The sequence below is a fragment of the Chanos chanos genome, chromosome 3, assembly GCF_902362185.1.
Source record: "Chanos chanos chromosome 3, fChaCha1.1, whole genome shotgun sequence".
NCBI lineage: Eukaryota > Metazoa > Chordata > Actinopteri > Gonorynchiformes > Chanidae > Chanos > Chanos chanos.
In genome coordinates this window covers 16,488,384-16,503,251 of record NC_044497.1, presented here as the reverse complement: position 1 = coordinate 16,503,251, position 14,868 = coordinate 16,488,384, and the positions used below count along the sequence as shown (strand labels likewise).

The window sequence follows — 14,868 nt, the reverse complement described above, 5'->3', positions numbered from 1 at the left end:
GCTTCTTATGTGCTCCAGCATACTGCATATCCCTAATAATTACGAAAAAAAAAAAAACCATGACCAATGTTCCAATGTAAGACAATTGTTACCCCGTAAAAACGTTTGAAAATCGCTGTATTGCATCACAACATTACCAAATAATTATCGTTTGTGTGCGCTGATTGGTCTAGTTGACGTTCCCAGAGACTGAGCTGACAGGTTGCCCGTGTACAGACTTTTTTTTATTTGCAGAAAAAAAATTAATCAGTTTTGCCAACCTAATGCAGAGAGAGAGAGAGAGCGAGAGAGAAAGAGAGAGTTGTATCTTTGTATACACAAACAAACTATCTGAACTATTTACTCTGTTTTCATTATTAGGCTACCTGTATCCGAGTGCATTTATTAGTACAACATCTTCCTATTTACGTCTGTTTAGGGTAATATTGCGCTTTTCTTTTCTCTGACCACTAGATGTCATCACTAGTCAAGACAAATAAGAAATGCCCCTGAAGTCTGTCCTGGTTTTCTATTTTTCTAGCACCTAGAGCAGCGCAGATGTAGCCTGTGATTTTTCGCTTTTCCTACGTGATGGGATAATGGCACAATTGCAAAGAGTCGTCAGATTCTTAAAAGGGTGGTTTAGAGATATACGCAGATACGATGCAGCGCACTTCCAGTGTCATCTCAACATTCCAAGACAGTTGGCCACTGTTTAGTTTCTGTCCAATCAAAAACATTTCATCCTCTCATTCCACGCGCGAGCACGACATTAATTATATTTTGAAAAACGCAACTGTATATTCAGAGATATTTTTCTTTTCCATTTTAAGAGCTGTTTCCTAGAAATATTCAACTAGTTCTGTGGTTCAGATCAGGTAAGTAACTCCCTTTAAGACACGCCTCGATGACGCTTGCCAAGAGGTAACAGTCGATTTAATTTTGAACTCCAACATATTCCAACCACAGGTCGAAGTCTTCCGAAGCACACAGGAGCATCAGCGCTGACGTTGTTACTACGTCTACAGTGGCCCTGTGAGCTTAAGCCGTTTCACTGAACCGTAATCAGTGACGATATAACTTAATTACGTAGAAGTTTTTTAAGTGAGCTTGCATGAGCCTTAGGATAAGCAGTGGTTTTCATAATATGTTAACAACTGTAAGTTGGTTACCGAACATTTTCGGCTCTCAGTGTGTCTAGTTAGCAGAATATTTAGCCTGTAGACAAACCGTCAAGCATGTCCTCCCATCTCATGGCATGGGCACCTGAAGAAAAAGTAACTCCTTATCTTATGTCATTAAATAATAGCCTCTATACATTTCAGTGTCCAATATATCGTTACGTAACCGCATAGTTAAACCGTAAAATTAACCGTAACTGTTACTTAACCGTGCGCACGGATAAATGTCAGCTGATTTAAGAAGTCTATTGTCAAATTGGCCAGCGCGGCAATCGAACGTCATCGTCCTGTTAAACTCTCTCAAAATGTAACTAACATTATTGTGTAGTGATTAACACTGCTCTCCGTGGAAGTGCTCAGCCGTTCCATGTTGGTTATACTGCAATACTAGCATCTATAATTCAGCAAGTAACCTACAATTATTTATAGACGTGGTCTTTCCGGAGGTATGGCTGGGGAGAGTTAGAGGTCACAACAATATAATGTTTGTCTCTCATTTATTATGGCAAACTTTTAGTTGTAAGATACTTTTAGTGTTCTATTCTGGTCATATGTGGCTGTCAAATGGACAGTATTTTACTTTAACAGTGCACAGGCACATTAGGTTTTGCAAGTTGAATTCAAATCTGTCAAGGTGTAGAACAAAACAGTGTTAGAAAGTAATAATCCCAAAACGGCTGTCTGTGGTTGATAGTAACAAAATGTTAACTTCGTCTGGTACTCTCTGTCATTTTTAGCAAGAGATATGGAAACAGCTACTCTCACTCCAAAGAGACAGAAACAGGAGCAGTCCATAATGGCACAGGTACATTCACCCAGTATTACCCTCACAGTGCACTAATACCGAATTTCGAAGTATACTTCTCTGAAAGTTAGCAATTAAAATTGTTTTTAAATATTTCAGGTCAGATCTCTTGTATTCCATGTAATAAACAAGACACCATGGATTCTTTTTTTCCCCTATGACAGTCTCTGAGTTTGTTTGAAGCTGCAAGTAAACACAAGAGACAAGAGTGTGCATCACATCCTTTGTCCTTGGTACCAAAAAAGGTCAAACTTGGAATATGACATAAAGTGGAATGAAACACAAAACATGCATGTGCCAGTATTGATATATAGCCTAGCTGCCAGGTATTTGCCGCCAGTCATCAGAGCACTGTGTATGTTTCTGTTTTTGCCATGTGTCACAGTCAAACTTTGGAGCCCCTATGCTATCTCAAGTTCTCCAGAAATCCCTCTAAAAGGACTACATCTCAATCCCTTTCCTTAACTCCCACAAACCATTCCACATGTCAGTTGTAACCTTGGCAGCTTTGATGATAAGATAATTAGATGATTCAGCCATGAGTGCACCACAACAAATATGTCAAACGGTCTGGTTGCCCATGTGGACACTGCATTAGTGAATGATAATGCAGACATCCAAAATCCTGAGGTCATCAAGAGAATGTTTTGAGTGCTTGGCTCCAGGCTTCGCGGCCTCGATTTGTGTTGGTGTTTGCAGCTGGCTACAGCAACCTTTTGATAGCATGAATCTATCAGGAGCTTATGAGCAATGGAGTGTTGGATTAGTAGAATAGAGAGAGAATGAGTGAAAGCCAAGAGGATTACAGTTATTGAAGTTATTGAACTTCATTTATTGCACTCATTCACTTATTGCACTGTAAAACAAATGATTTAGTTCTGGAAAGGTTCAGGTGCTGTTCTCCTCTTGGAGTCTTTCAAATGATTTTCATAACAAAGACTGTTTTTGTTGGAACACCAGACATAATAAAAGACACTGTTAGACCTATTCAGTATTCAGCAAAACATAGAGTGTATATTTAAAAGAATGAAGTTTGCGTGTCATGTCACATTGATGGAGCATAATTGGTTCAAATACAAAACATGTTTATGTTTTTTTGTATTGACTTACTTATGTAATTATGTTTAACTGATTATTAAAAAAAAACGATGCCCAAAACCTGTCGGTTTTATTGTAATTCTTGTTAACTTTTGAGTAAACTTAGCAATCATACTTGTGAGGAAGCATCTGCTATCAATATAATTTACTTGTGCTCACACATGCCAAGTTGTAAATTTCACTTACTCTCTAGGTGTCCCCAGTAATTAAGGTGAAGGAGGAAAACACTGGAGAGGATGTCCCCAGTTCACAAACACAAACAGAAAACATGTTGTATGGCTGTTCATCATACAGGTAAAACAGATGGATACTTCAGAAAAGGTCCGGATTCAAACAAATCATTGTGAAATCTGCTATTTAAAAAAAACATTTGCCAAGCAGAAAATAATTGTGCTGAAAAAAAAAAAAAAAAAAAAGATCTAATCCAACGTTACAGTTAAAGGTAGTTCTTCAGAAGATGATGCTGAGTGATGGTGAAATAATGCCGGTACTGGTACTACTTCTGTGCACTGGCAAAGGGAAAAATATTTTATCACCACTGTAATGGCTCATTAGTGACCTGACTGAATAAGGTGAAGGGACAGTTTTAAACTGTGATATGTAGGTGATCGATCGAACTGTAGATCAACTTTACAGTCAATTACAATGGTGTAAATCTCAACTCCAGAAGCTCTGTGGCATTTGTTTTACAGGAGACAGCCAAACGAGCTTTCACCACACGTTGTCCCAGTCATGGCTAAGATTGAGAGGGATGAGAATGCTGAGGAAGCTTCACACTCTAATCTGTCAGCAATGCACTTACCAAACTCTATCTACCAAACCTATCCAGGCCAGTACAGTAAGGATCACTGAGCTCTATTAGTCTCTATAAGTTTCTTTTTGTTTATTGTTTAGTGGTTGAAAACAGGACAGTTTCCAATCATCCTCAGTCACTGTAGTTCAAAACTCTGATTATTAGTTTACATATTAGTTTATTTGTATTATTTAGTATGAACAGCAGCTTGATAGATTAATCCAGTGAAGAGATAGGCAGTTCATTGCTATTGCCACTACTGACTACATCTCGCCTGCCTACAGCATGTCCGTCTCCATTGTCAATAGTCAAAAATCAATAATGTCCATATTCTCTGTAATATGCATATTAACCAGTTCCTCATTCAGTCCTTCCTTTAAGGTTTCTCTTCTCAGCATTAATAACAGCAAAAGTTTGCAGGCACAATCACAAAAACAGTCTGCTTCTTTCAAAGCCTGTGCTTCTTTTATTTCCTGAAGTTAGGGTTGAGGTTATGTAGCTAGTAATTGATGTGGTATTTATTTATAGCGTTGACATGCTCACCAGCAAGCACACTTTGCAGAAACTGGTGTATTGAAAAAATGTGTATGACTAATCATCATTACTAAGCCAGTGAGAGCACACAGTGACGTTCACCTGTGATAAGATGAGGAGCTAAAAGCTGCCCAACTTGGCAAATTTACTGCCAGGTTTAGGCTAGATTAAGTGAGGATGCACTGATAGTGGAGATGCCAGTCAGTGTATGTTTTAGGAGAACCCTAAACAGTAGTGTTAAGGCACCTGTCTTGTGGAGCTGCAGTGGAGCCAGGCTTTTGGTCTGCACTTTATTATGCCCGACTATGCCATTTAGGTGCTCACCAAATCCTTGCTTTACCTGAGCCAGATGTGTTTGGAGTATGGTTGGTACAAAAGTCTGAAAACTCTTAAGAGGCAGGCTTGCTCATCTTTAGTCAAATCAAGTTAAGAGCTTATTCAAAACAACTGCTTGGCAGAAAAAATGACTGTAAGATGAAAAAAGGGATTAATTCTATTTTAATTTTGATTGATGTAACAATAAAGCTGAATCTAAAGATGAATAAAGTGTATGGTGGTTGTAACTGTGGCCCATATGTTTGGTTGCATTGAGTCACCTTCACACAGGGGAGTGCTCTCCAGCTGGCCAACCAGGGTGCTGAGAGCATGCAAGGCCTGGCTTCGCTGGGCATGACTGCTCCTGGAGCCCCGCAACCTGGAGCTGCCATCCTACAGTACGCCCAGTCAGGAGAAACTGCACCGCAGTTCTACATGCCAGGCAACAAGGTGGTGGTACAAGGTAAAAGCTAGTCTGGTTCCAGCATCATTTCAGATTTTATTCATGTGACTTTTATATTTTTAAAATGCAGTACCTTGCAGTATGATCCACATGTTTCATAAAGCAGACCTTTACAAACGCATCATAAAATGTTGAGGATAGGAAATGAACTGTATTTTATAGCTGAAAAAGGGAGAAAGTATATTACTATATTATAATTAGCTGCCTAGAGAAATATGAATTTTACCAACAAGCCTAATATTTATGCCCTGTAAGGGATGTTTATCTGGGGTCTGGTCAGGGCACCTCCTTGTTTTACTGGGGCATAAAAACAAAAAGAAATGAAACAGAGCATGTATAAAATTCTCTGACACTGACAATGGGGGGAAAATCCTCAAAAGGAAGGACATATTGTTGTCTTTAAAAAAAAATATATAATAGAAATACCACTCTCTACTGTTAAGTTAATGAGGAAGACCCTTGGGACAGCCTTAAACCTGCCAAGTAGAGGAGGCCAGTGTATCTTTCCTTGGTGTACAGAGCTGAAGATTGTAGGGAACATTTAAAAAAAAGGGCAACATTTAGCAATCTAAAAAATTAGTTTGCATTTAAAACACAGTGTGTCCAAGTTTATTATAGCTACCCCCTTCTTGTTAAATTGACTTTTCAAAAAAGTTGCTAGGAAGAGAAAAATCTTGGCTGAGCTCAGTAAACATAATCTTTGCTAAAACACAGTGAAATGTGTGTTTTGGTCAGACAAGACCAAAATGGAGCTCTTCTGGCCATGCACAATAGCAGCTGGCTTTGAAATCTTACACACAGGTTGAAGTATTGTGATGGATCTTTGATTATGATGGAACTGATTAACATCTATTGGACCAGCAGTCATGTTGATGTTTTGGCCAAAAACCCAGTTTCCTCTGCCAGGGGGCTTAGACTTGGCCACAAATTCATCTGTTAGCAAACCACTGATTCCTGGCATACCTCAAAGTTAACCAAGAAATGATTAACTGACCACAAAATGACTGTTTTTGCAATAGCCATCTTGCTTTCCAACCATGCCTTACAACAGATTGTGGTTTGAATTGAAAAGGTCAGTTCACCATCACAGAGTAAGAGGGATTTACATAGATTTTGTATGGAGGAATGGTTAAAGATTGATCATAGGTCAGTGTAAAGGGTTACCTAGCACTGTCATCCTGCACAAACTACTGAAACTAGCTTTGTGCATATATAACATTTTTAAACCAAATGTGTAGTTTTAGAAAAAATAATAGAAGAGTAGAATAATAGAATGTTGGAAGATGGCACTGAATCATTACTTAACAACAATATATTTCCATAATATTTGAGAGTTGAAATATGACCCAACACTTTTATTTTTAAGTACTTAATTGTTAACCTTTTATCAAGGGTGTGAATACTTCTGAAAAGTACTGTAAATGCTAACCATTGTCAAAGAGAGCTGTGAAACTCAAAGACTCTATTGTGAGGAAGAAACCAGAAAAAACAAAACAAAAAAAAAACCCACAAACACATACACACTTAACCACAAAGATTAATTTATTAGTGCAATGTAGAAAAAACTGGTTTAAAAAAATGTAAGGTCGAATATAAACAGTTATATAACTCATGTTGGTGTGATCATTTCCAGTACAGAATGTGTGCTTGAATCTCATTTGAAAATATTTTTATGGACGTTCAGGGACATCACAAAACTGTACATGTAATATTGAGCTGCTCCTGTGCCCCTGGTCCCTTCGGTACACTTGTGCCTATTGTAACTGCTTGTAACTGCTGGGAGAGACACTGAGTGTACCATGTAAAGACAGAGTGAAGGCTCAAATGACTTGAACTTGACGCAGCCTTGCCCTGAATGCCAGGCTGAGAAAATAAACAAACCAATACAGATAACATACTGTGTTCCTTTCCACATCAACCTCAACTCTCAAATCATCAGTTTCTTTTTTTTTTTTCCTTTTTTTAATTTCCTTTGATATGTCTTCTCTTATATCTCATAATTTGTTTGTTCCATCATTTGATCTGAAAAGTTTCCAAAAAAGGCTTTTACAGCTGCAACGCACAGCGCTACTTGGCTCACATAGCTCATTGTGTCCAAACCTCCAGGCACAAAAGCGTGAGATTTGAGTAGGGAGGGAGGGAGGGAGGAAAATGTGGGGGAGGAGGAAGAGGGAGGGGGGAGTGACTCCGACAGCGAGCGTGTTATTGACATCAGGAGGCTGGTGATGTCACAGTGATGTCAGTGGCCTTAATTGTAATTGCACACATAGCTGGTGGTTTGGGCAGCATTTTCATGTAGACAGCCCAAAGGAGAGACAGCCTCTCTGCACACCACACATGGCCGTAACTGGGGATGAGACAGAATCAGGTATGTCTGCTGCTGTCTTATTTTTACACCCTGTTATCATGCTGTAGAAAGACGAACTTACTGTGCCACTGAAGGCTTGTAAACTTGTGCGTCACCAGCAATGATAGGACTTTTGCTATGATATAATGCCTTGAATCAGTTATGTCTGATTTTGAAATTAAATATTGATTGTTACTATGTTTTTGGTAGATGTGGTGCACAGAAAAACTTACCAAGTGTTGAAAACAAATTAGTGTATACCTTTTTGACTCTTGACAATGTTGAGATGTTTTGTATTTTCTGTCGAGAGAAATTCCATGTAAAGAAATTCTTTGTCACTAAATCCACATCCATCCACATTTTTAGCCTGGAAAAAAAATCTTCAGCAAAGATGTCGACTTTCTGGTTGAGAGCAACAGGTTAGATAGACAAAATATTTTCACAGCAGAGAATGCTTTCCGCTTGGTTAGTCTGTCTCTCCCTCCTCTCGGGCTCTTAACCCACTCTCCCTCTCTCACTCTCTCACACTCTCGCTCTCTCTCTCTCTCTCTCTCTCTCTCTCTCTCTCACACACACACACACACACACACACACACACATTCTCCCTCCTCCCCTCTCTGCGCAACGCTTGAATGCACAGCCCACTCACAGTGCAGCTGACGTCACCACGTTTCCTGGAATTGGACACCAGCAGGGAAATGTAAATGCTGAACAGCAAATAAGATATACATTGACGTCAGTCCAGAGTCATGCCGTGATTACAGACAGTTCCTTTTGCGAGAGCAAGACGTTACCAGATTAATCATCTGTTAGATAATACGTAGAGAGTGAGAGAGAGCGAGCGAGAGAGAGCAGGAGACAGAGAGAGACAGTGAGTTAGGGAGCAAGACAGGAAGACAGAGAGAGAGAAAGACATGGTTCTATGACTTTGCAGACATTTTGATGGTTGTTGATTTTCCTTTCCTTTCACTGATGCTTGTCTGAATGGAGGGCATTTTGAATTTAAATAGTTTTGTTTACTTTAATCATCTATTGGAACATTTTATTTGCATTTGCATTTGTTATTCATGTGGAATAGAGCTTCAGATGTGATGTAGAAATATGTGCATGCATGAAGGAGAGAACTTATGCTAAGCTAAACTAGATTTTCTTTCATTTGTCTCAGTGCTCTAAACTGTCTTTTTGGTTTGTGGATCTGCTGTCAGACAGTACGCAAACATAATCTGTCACTGTTACAGGAAGGTGTAATCGAGGTTAAATTCGCTACAGCAGGAAGGTCGTCACACACCCACAGCTATGTGCAAGCACCTCAGTGCTCTTGCATTGCAATAATCCAGTTAATCATCACACCACAGAGAGGAATAATCCTGTGCTGTGTGTAGAGTCTCTCTCCAAAACATGTTACACATCCACCTCCATTCACCACAATCACACACCCTGTTGCTTGTTAGCAAATTAGCAGATGGTGCCCACTCTACAACTGTGATTCCATTCATGCTTGTGAATGATTTATTTCATTAATTTCTGCTGTGTTGCTAAGGGCTTGAGATAGTGTTAGGAGAGTTCTTGTTGGTTTCATTTCCATGGAAATGCTATGTTGGGTCGAGATGAGATGAGATGAGATGAGATGAATATCTTGAAAGGCTTGGGATGAAACAGTTCCCCCATTTCCATATTCCGTGAAATTATTATTTCTCCTCAAATCTTTTTTTTTTTTTTAAATAGTACATATGTTCTTTTCTGTACATATGTTTCCCTCCTCATTCATTTTATGGTATTGCAAGACATAGACATGACAAGACATGTTTTTATTTGTTTATTTTATGTAGTGACTACCCATTACCTCATTTTTGTAATTTCACACCAGAAATGTTCATTTGAAAAGAAAAGAAATAGGCTGATTCTCTTTGAAAAGGGACTCCCTCCACAGTCATTGATCTGGGTTTTATGTCTTGAAAGGGAAACATGTTACAACCTCCTGTTAATTGCTTAGACTGTGGCTACTGAGGCTGAGTACCTGTAAACTGCTGTCATCTGTCAGCTGCTGATCTAATGAGATCATTTATCTTGTTACTTTGCAACACAGCTATGGCAAAAGCAGCCGCCAGAGGAAAGCTATGGTCTTTAAAGTATCGTCACTGCCATTCTCAAAGAACGAGTAAATCAGAGAGAATGAAAAAATTACCCCCAACAGCAGACAGTGCTGTTGGGGAAGTCTCATTGGAGTCTTGGCTTGAGTGCCTCAACCTAAAAATCTGGGCCACCCTGCTCTTGTTTCATGCCTGTGAGGTCACACCCTGGATGGGCTCTGGTAAACTGAGCCAGATACACAGAGCTGGGTCATCAGTCGCTACATGATACCGATGGTTACGTGAGTTTGAGGCTTTGAGGGACATTTTGTGGTAGACAGGCATTGCTAGTTGAAGAGTGGAGCCAAAATGGCTGCCTTGATGGTACAGTTACAGTGTCTTTGCAGGCAGCTTTCACATTTCACTCTTGACATTTCTGTTACCTGTGAGTCACAGGCTCTAACTGCAAGTGTGTATCTATGTTTCTGCAGCTGCCACTGGAGACATGTCAGCCTATCAGATTCGCTCTCCTACCTCCAGTCTGCCGCAGGGTGTGGTTATGGCCGCTTCACCTGGCTCCATGCACAGCCCCCAGCAGATGGCTGAGGAGGCCTCACGCAAGAGGGAGCTTCGCCTGATGAAGAACAGGTAGCCCAGCCCAGTCCACACATGGTCACACCCAGCTACCTGTCATTTACAACAAAACAGCTTTCAGCCTGCGCTGCACACACATTACCACTAATTCATGTCAGCTCATAGATAGATAGATGGATAGAGAGATAGGGGTGTGTGTGTGTGTGTGTGTGTGTGTGAGTGATTTATATAGTTTACATAATACTTTATAGCTACCATTCCACCTACACTGCCTGTTAACTTGAAACAGGTCATTAATCATTATAGTTTATAGCAGCCAGCACTCAGCCTGTGCTTTAGAACTTCTTCATACAGGTCCTGCAGTCACAGCTGCCAACACACCGCACACTGTGCAAAACAGCTCAGAAAAAATCAGCTTCTGTCAGGCTTCTGCTTTCCCAAGTGCAATAACAAGACCGAATTAAATATAACCACCATTAGTCACTGCCTTTTCTATTATCGCTTTATGCAGAAAAACACGATTTCAACGCAGTTTGAAATACCATACAGTTTCAATATCTTTTGTACATCATAGCTGGTCTTTTTGCTCTCACAGGCTCCACGTCACGCCTTGTCTCTTAGTTCCCATCTCTTCCTTCTCCCTGCTCTGCGGCTCTGAGTGTCAGACATGTGTGTCACCTTTCAGAGCTGCTGTTCTAAAGCGTTTGCCCTCACTGTTTGATCCCACTGTTTCTTTAACCCAAAATCTACATTTCATTGTAAACTGCTGTGGCTGGATGTTAGCTGTCCTCTTGTGCATCCGAGCTTGTCCGTTTTTTTTGTTTGTTTGTTTTTTCTCTTCGCCCTTTGCTTTTGCATGTAAATTGAGACTAGAGCTGTCTCCCTGTGCTTGGTTATTTGCATTTGAATGCACTTTTCACATCTGAATCACATAACCCCGCTTGGTGTGGTGATGGTTCCATGTTGTCACGGCTTAAAACTGTCATCGTTTTTGCAGTATGTGCTTGTGTTTTAGAGAGATTCTCTATGACTTTGGTTTACCTGCTTGTTTGGTTTATATATTAGTTCTCTTGTCCAGAAGACTGATTTGCTGTACAGTACAGTAGTTTGGGTGCTGTGATTGAAATGGCTCTGAATCGACTCTGATTCTGAGTCGATTCATTTAGGCCTTGTTCACGGAAGCTCTCTGTTGTCGCTTCCAGGGAAGCTGCCCGGGAATGCCGTCGAAAGAAGAAAGAATACGTCAAATGTCTCGAGAATCGGGTGGCTGTACTCGAGAACCAAAACAAGACACTCATCGAAGAACTCAAAGCTCTCAAGGACCTTTACTGTCACAAAGTGGAATAAACCTTAAGAGAAACGTAACTGAACTGAAAAAAACTTAAACGCTGTTTACAGCTCACTGCAAGGATCTTTGGGCAAAAACAAAGCGCTTTCACTTGACGTCCGGCCTTTGCTTGCACAAATTCAAGGCAACAGTTGTGTTGCCCGTTAAGTCCTGTGTGTCAAAGATGCTGATCTCCGACCCTGTCTCTCAGTGGTGGTGATGGTGGTGGTTGTAGTGGCGAACTGGCTGTTTGTTTTTTTTGTTTGTTTGTTTTGTTTTAGTTTTTTTGTGAGTGGTGGAATTGCGGTATGTTGCCCTTGTCGCTTTGTGCTTTTTACAGGGAGGCAGCCAAACAATGTCGTCGCAGGAAGAGAGAGTACGTGCGTTGCCTGGAGACACGGGTCAGCATGCTGGAGGCCCAGAATAAGAAACTCAGAGATGAGCTGGAATACCTTAAGAACACACGCATCTACAGCGAAATGTCCAGTTAGATGTGTAGCTCTGCTGTGGCCCACTGCACCCCCCCCCCCCCCCCCCCCACTCCCCCCCTTCGCTTCACTTTTCCTCCACACTCCCCCAAGTGACACTTATAAATACATTCCTTTACTAATTGTTTGTGTTCTGTCTCTTGTGAGAAGAGAGTGATAAACCAGCTCAAGACTGCCTATGCTTTTTTCATATATACATATATATATATATCTATATTTTTTAAAAATCTTAAATGCTCTAAAAGCTCGTGTCAGGGTGTCAGAGGGAGGACAGTCAGCTCACAAAGGCCTGTCTGTCTGTGTCATTGAAAGCAGTAATTTATAAAGCCACGTAGCAGCCTCAGAGGTTAAGAGTTGGGCTTCTCTCATCACGTCAAAGAAATTCACAGCTGTTATTCACAGAGAAAGGATGCATGTAGCTCTTGCAATCTGGATTAAAAATGCTCCTCCCTCATTAAAAAGCACTGAGTTTTAGTTAAGAATGTTTATAGTGCTCTCAGTGCTAACTGAGCTATCCAGTGGTATTCACCCTGAAAATGACCAGCATAAAAAATGCCCATGTCTATAAAAGACATTTTTAAATATTAAATTTTTTATTGTAGTAGTTAAGAGTTGCTGTATTTATTGAGCTGTTTTCTGGCCCATTGTATCAAAGCGTACTCTTCTGCAGTGTAGTTCATGCTGTTTTTTTAGTGTTTTAAAAGATGCAAACAGAATGTTTACAAATGTATTTTGTGCATTAATGAAATTTCGATCTGTCAGTTGAAATTGTTTAAAAAGAAATATAAAAATCTGTATTTTCACCATTATATGTACTTCTCTACAGTAAAATACTTCTTTTTTGTATTGTGTCACTTGCCAAAAGTACACTGGTGTTTTTGAGATATGATTCTAAATCTTTTCAGAAGCCTGCATAAAGATAAACTACAAATGCTTTGAACTTTGAAATTTCATCTCTCTAAATCCAATTACTGCCTTCTCTTAATACTACAGCATTATGTAAAGCATTACTCTTTTGCAGGTTATGACTAGGCGTTGTTCTCTGAATTAAATAAGTTGAGTTTAGCTATTTTGCAGTAGTGTTTTTCCACCCGGATCCATTCTTCGGCATGGACTGTTTTTCAAGTGCTTCAGCTCAAACAAAGCATGTGTCCAAATCTCTCCACCGCTCTGAAATGGAAAGTACAATAACAAACAGTGATCCACTGCCACACAGTAGATGACCTTTAGAGAACGAGTGATCCGTGCCACTCCATAAACTGATTAGAGTTTACGCACAACACCAATTAAGAGCCTGTATTGGATAACAAAGAGCTTAACCTCTGTGACAAAGAACACTTTGTCCAATCAGTATCAACGCTGCCGTGTAAATATCAAACATAGTATTACACGGCAGTGCCAGCTCTCATCTCCCCAGAGACAAGAAGACGGTACAGTATTTGTTATGAAATGCTGACTCATTACATAGAATATTTCCACAGATCAGCGGGTAAAGACCGGGGACTTAATTTTATGTTGTGTGGTTTACAGTGTTAGAATAGGGTTTGTATGTGCTTATGTCAGTATAGCCACAGAGTTTCTCTTTGTCCGTACAGTACACACTTTGGAGCCTCCATTGCACATGCAGGGTTCCGCTGTTCTGCCCTTTTGGCACTGTAAACTTTGCCAGCAAACCTCGCCAGCCCTGTGAGGAGTGTGTAACAGTTCTGCTGTCACCAGTGGTGTTCTCACCGTTTTAAAAAGCCACAACTGTTTGTGCGGTTGTTTGCAAGTTGTTTTGATTGTTTTGACTTAATCAGCTGACCTTTGCGATATGTAAATACTCAGGGTATTTTTTAAAGGCTAGGTTTAGTTAAGATTTGATGGTTTGACTCTTTCTCAGCCTTGGCGTGTTCTTAAGCCCACATGGAATGTGCTGTTCCATCAGTTCTTTGTGATGTTCTCAAGGCTGCGCTGTCACTAAGGCAGCCAACTCTTTCTTTTTTCTCCCCACAATCCATTACTATGTAATCAACACAATACTCTGCCCTTAACAGTGTGGGCAGGCACTACTGCAAATAAGAATGATCAGCAGAAACAAATGTCACTGAAATGCTGTCCATTAGTATGAGGCATGTTTCACTAGAGCCAACTCTGCACTGAACACACATGGAAGGTGATGGATTCAACTGCAGAGGAAGCGTTAGTTCAGCAGTGAGTGAGGACATCCTGTGAACAGAGAGGAACCCTATGAGGTTCTTCCTGTTCTGTCTCTTATAGCACATTCTTACTGTTGTACTGTTTAAATGAAGAGAAATTGTTGATTTAAAATACGGTGGAGGCTCAGAAATTCTAGAAAAACTGATAGGTATAGCTACATTACGAAGTAACTATTACCTTGGAATTTGGAAAGCTACAAGAAATATTTGTTTCTCTGAATGCTATAAGCTCAAACAAGTGAGTGCCAGGCATACAAATAAATGATAAATGAAATGAACTTAGACAGGAGTGTACAATATGTCTAAAATTATTATATGTTTCAGAAAATAAGATGAATGTGGTTTTCTACCTCTTCCTAAACTGTTCATTAGTTTTCATAATATGTACAGGGCATTTGACGTCACACCAAAAGGAAATTCCACTGTAGGGCGCATAGGAGGAAAGTTATTGTAGATTCCTGTAAGAGTATGAACCCTGGTTAAAATGTGAACGTTAAAAGCAGCATTATGCATCATCTGCTTCTTACTATTTAATCATTAGTTCACGTGTATAATGTGAAAATAACATTAATTCAGGGCACTGTTATTTTGATGAGGTAAATCTGTTGATTGTTTTTATGTAAAAACATTTTTTTTTTTTTTGCCTCAGACAGATGTATTTATATCAAAAGGCAATG

At 39.9% G+C, this 14,868-nt stretch overlaps 1 protein-coding gene across 2 annotated transcripts; it reads left to right on the top strand.

Moving 5' to 3' along the window:
- Positions 1-2,063: 2,063 nt before the first annotated feature.
- Positions 2,064-11,741, top strand: LOC115807313 (cAMP-responsive element modulator). Of its 2 annotated transcripts, none has more exons than XM_030768225.1 (3): positions 2,064-2,076; positions 10,076-10,232; positions 11,381-11,741. In XM_030768225.1, exons 2-3 carry the CDS (start codon positions 10,090-10,092, stop codon positions 11,523-11,525), a joined length of 288 nt encoding a protein of 95 aa, XP_030624085.1. In that variant the 5' UTR covers positions 2,064-2,076; positions 10,076-10,089; the 3' UTR covers positions 11,526-11,741. The 2 variants fall into 2 exon arrangements, with proteins under 2 accessions (XP_030624085.1, XP_030624084.1); XM_030768224.1 differs by lacking the exon at positions 2,064-2,076 and adding an exon at positions 7,467-7,536.
- The last annotated feature ends 3,127 nt before the right edge of the window (positions 11,742-14,868 follow it).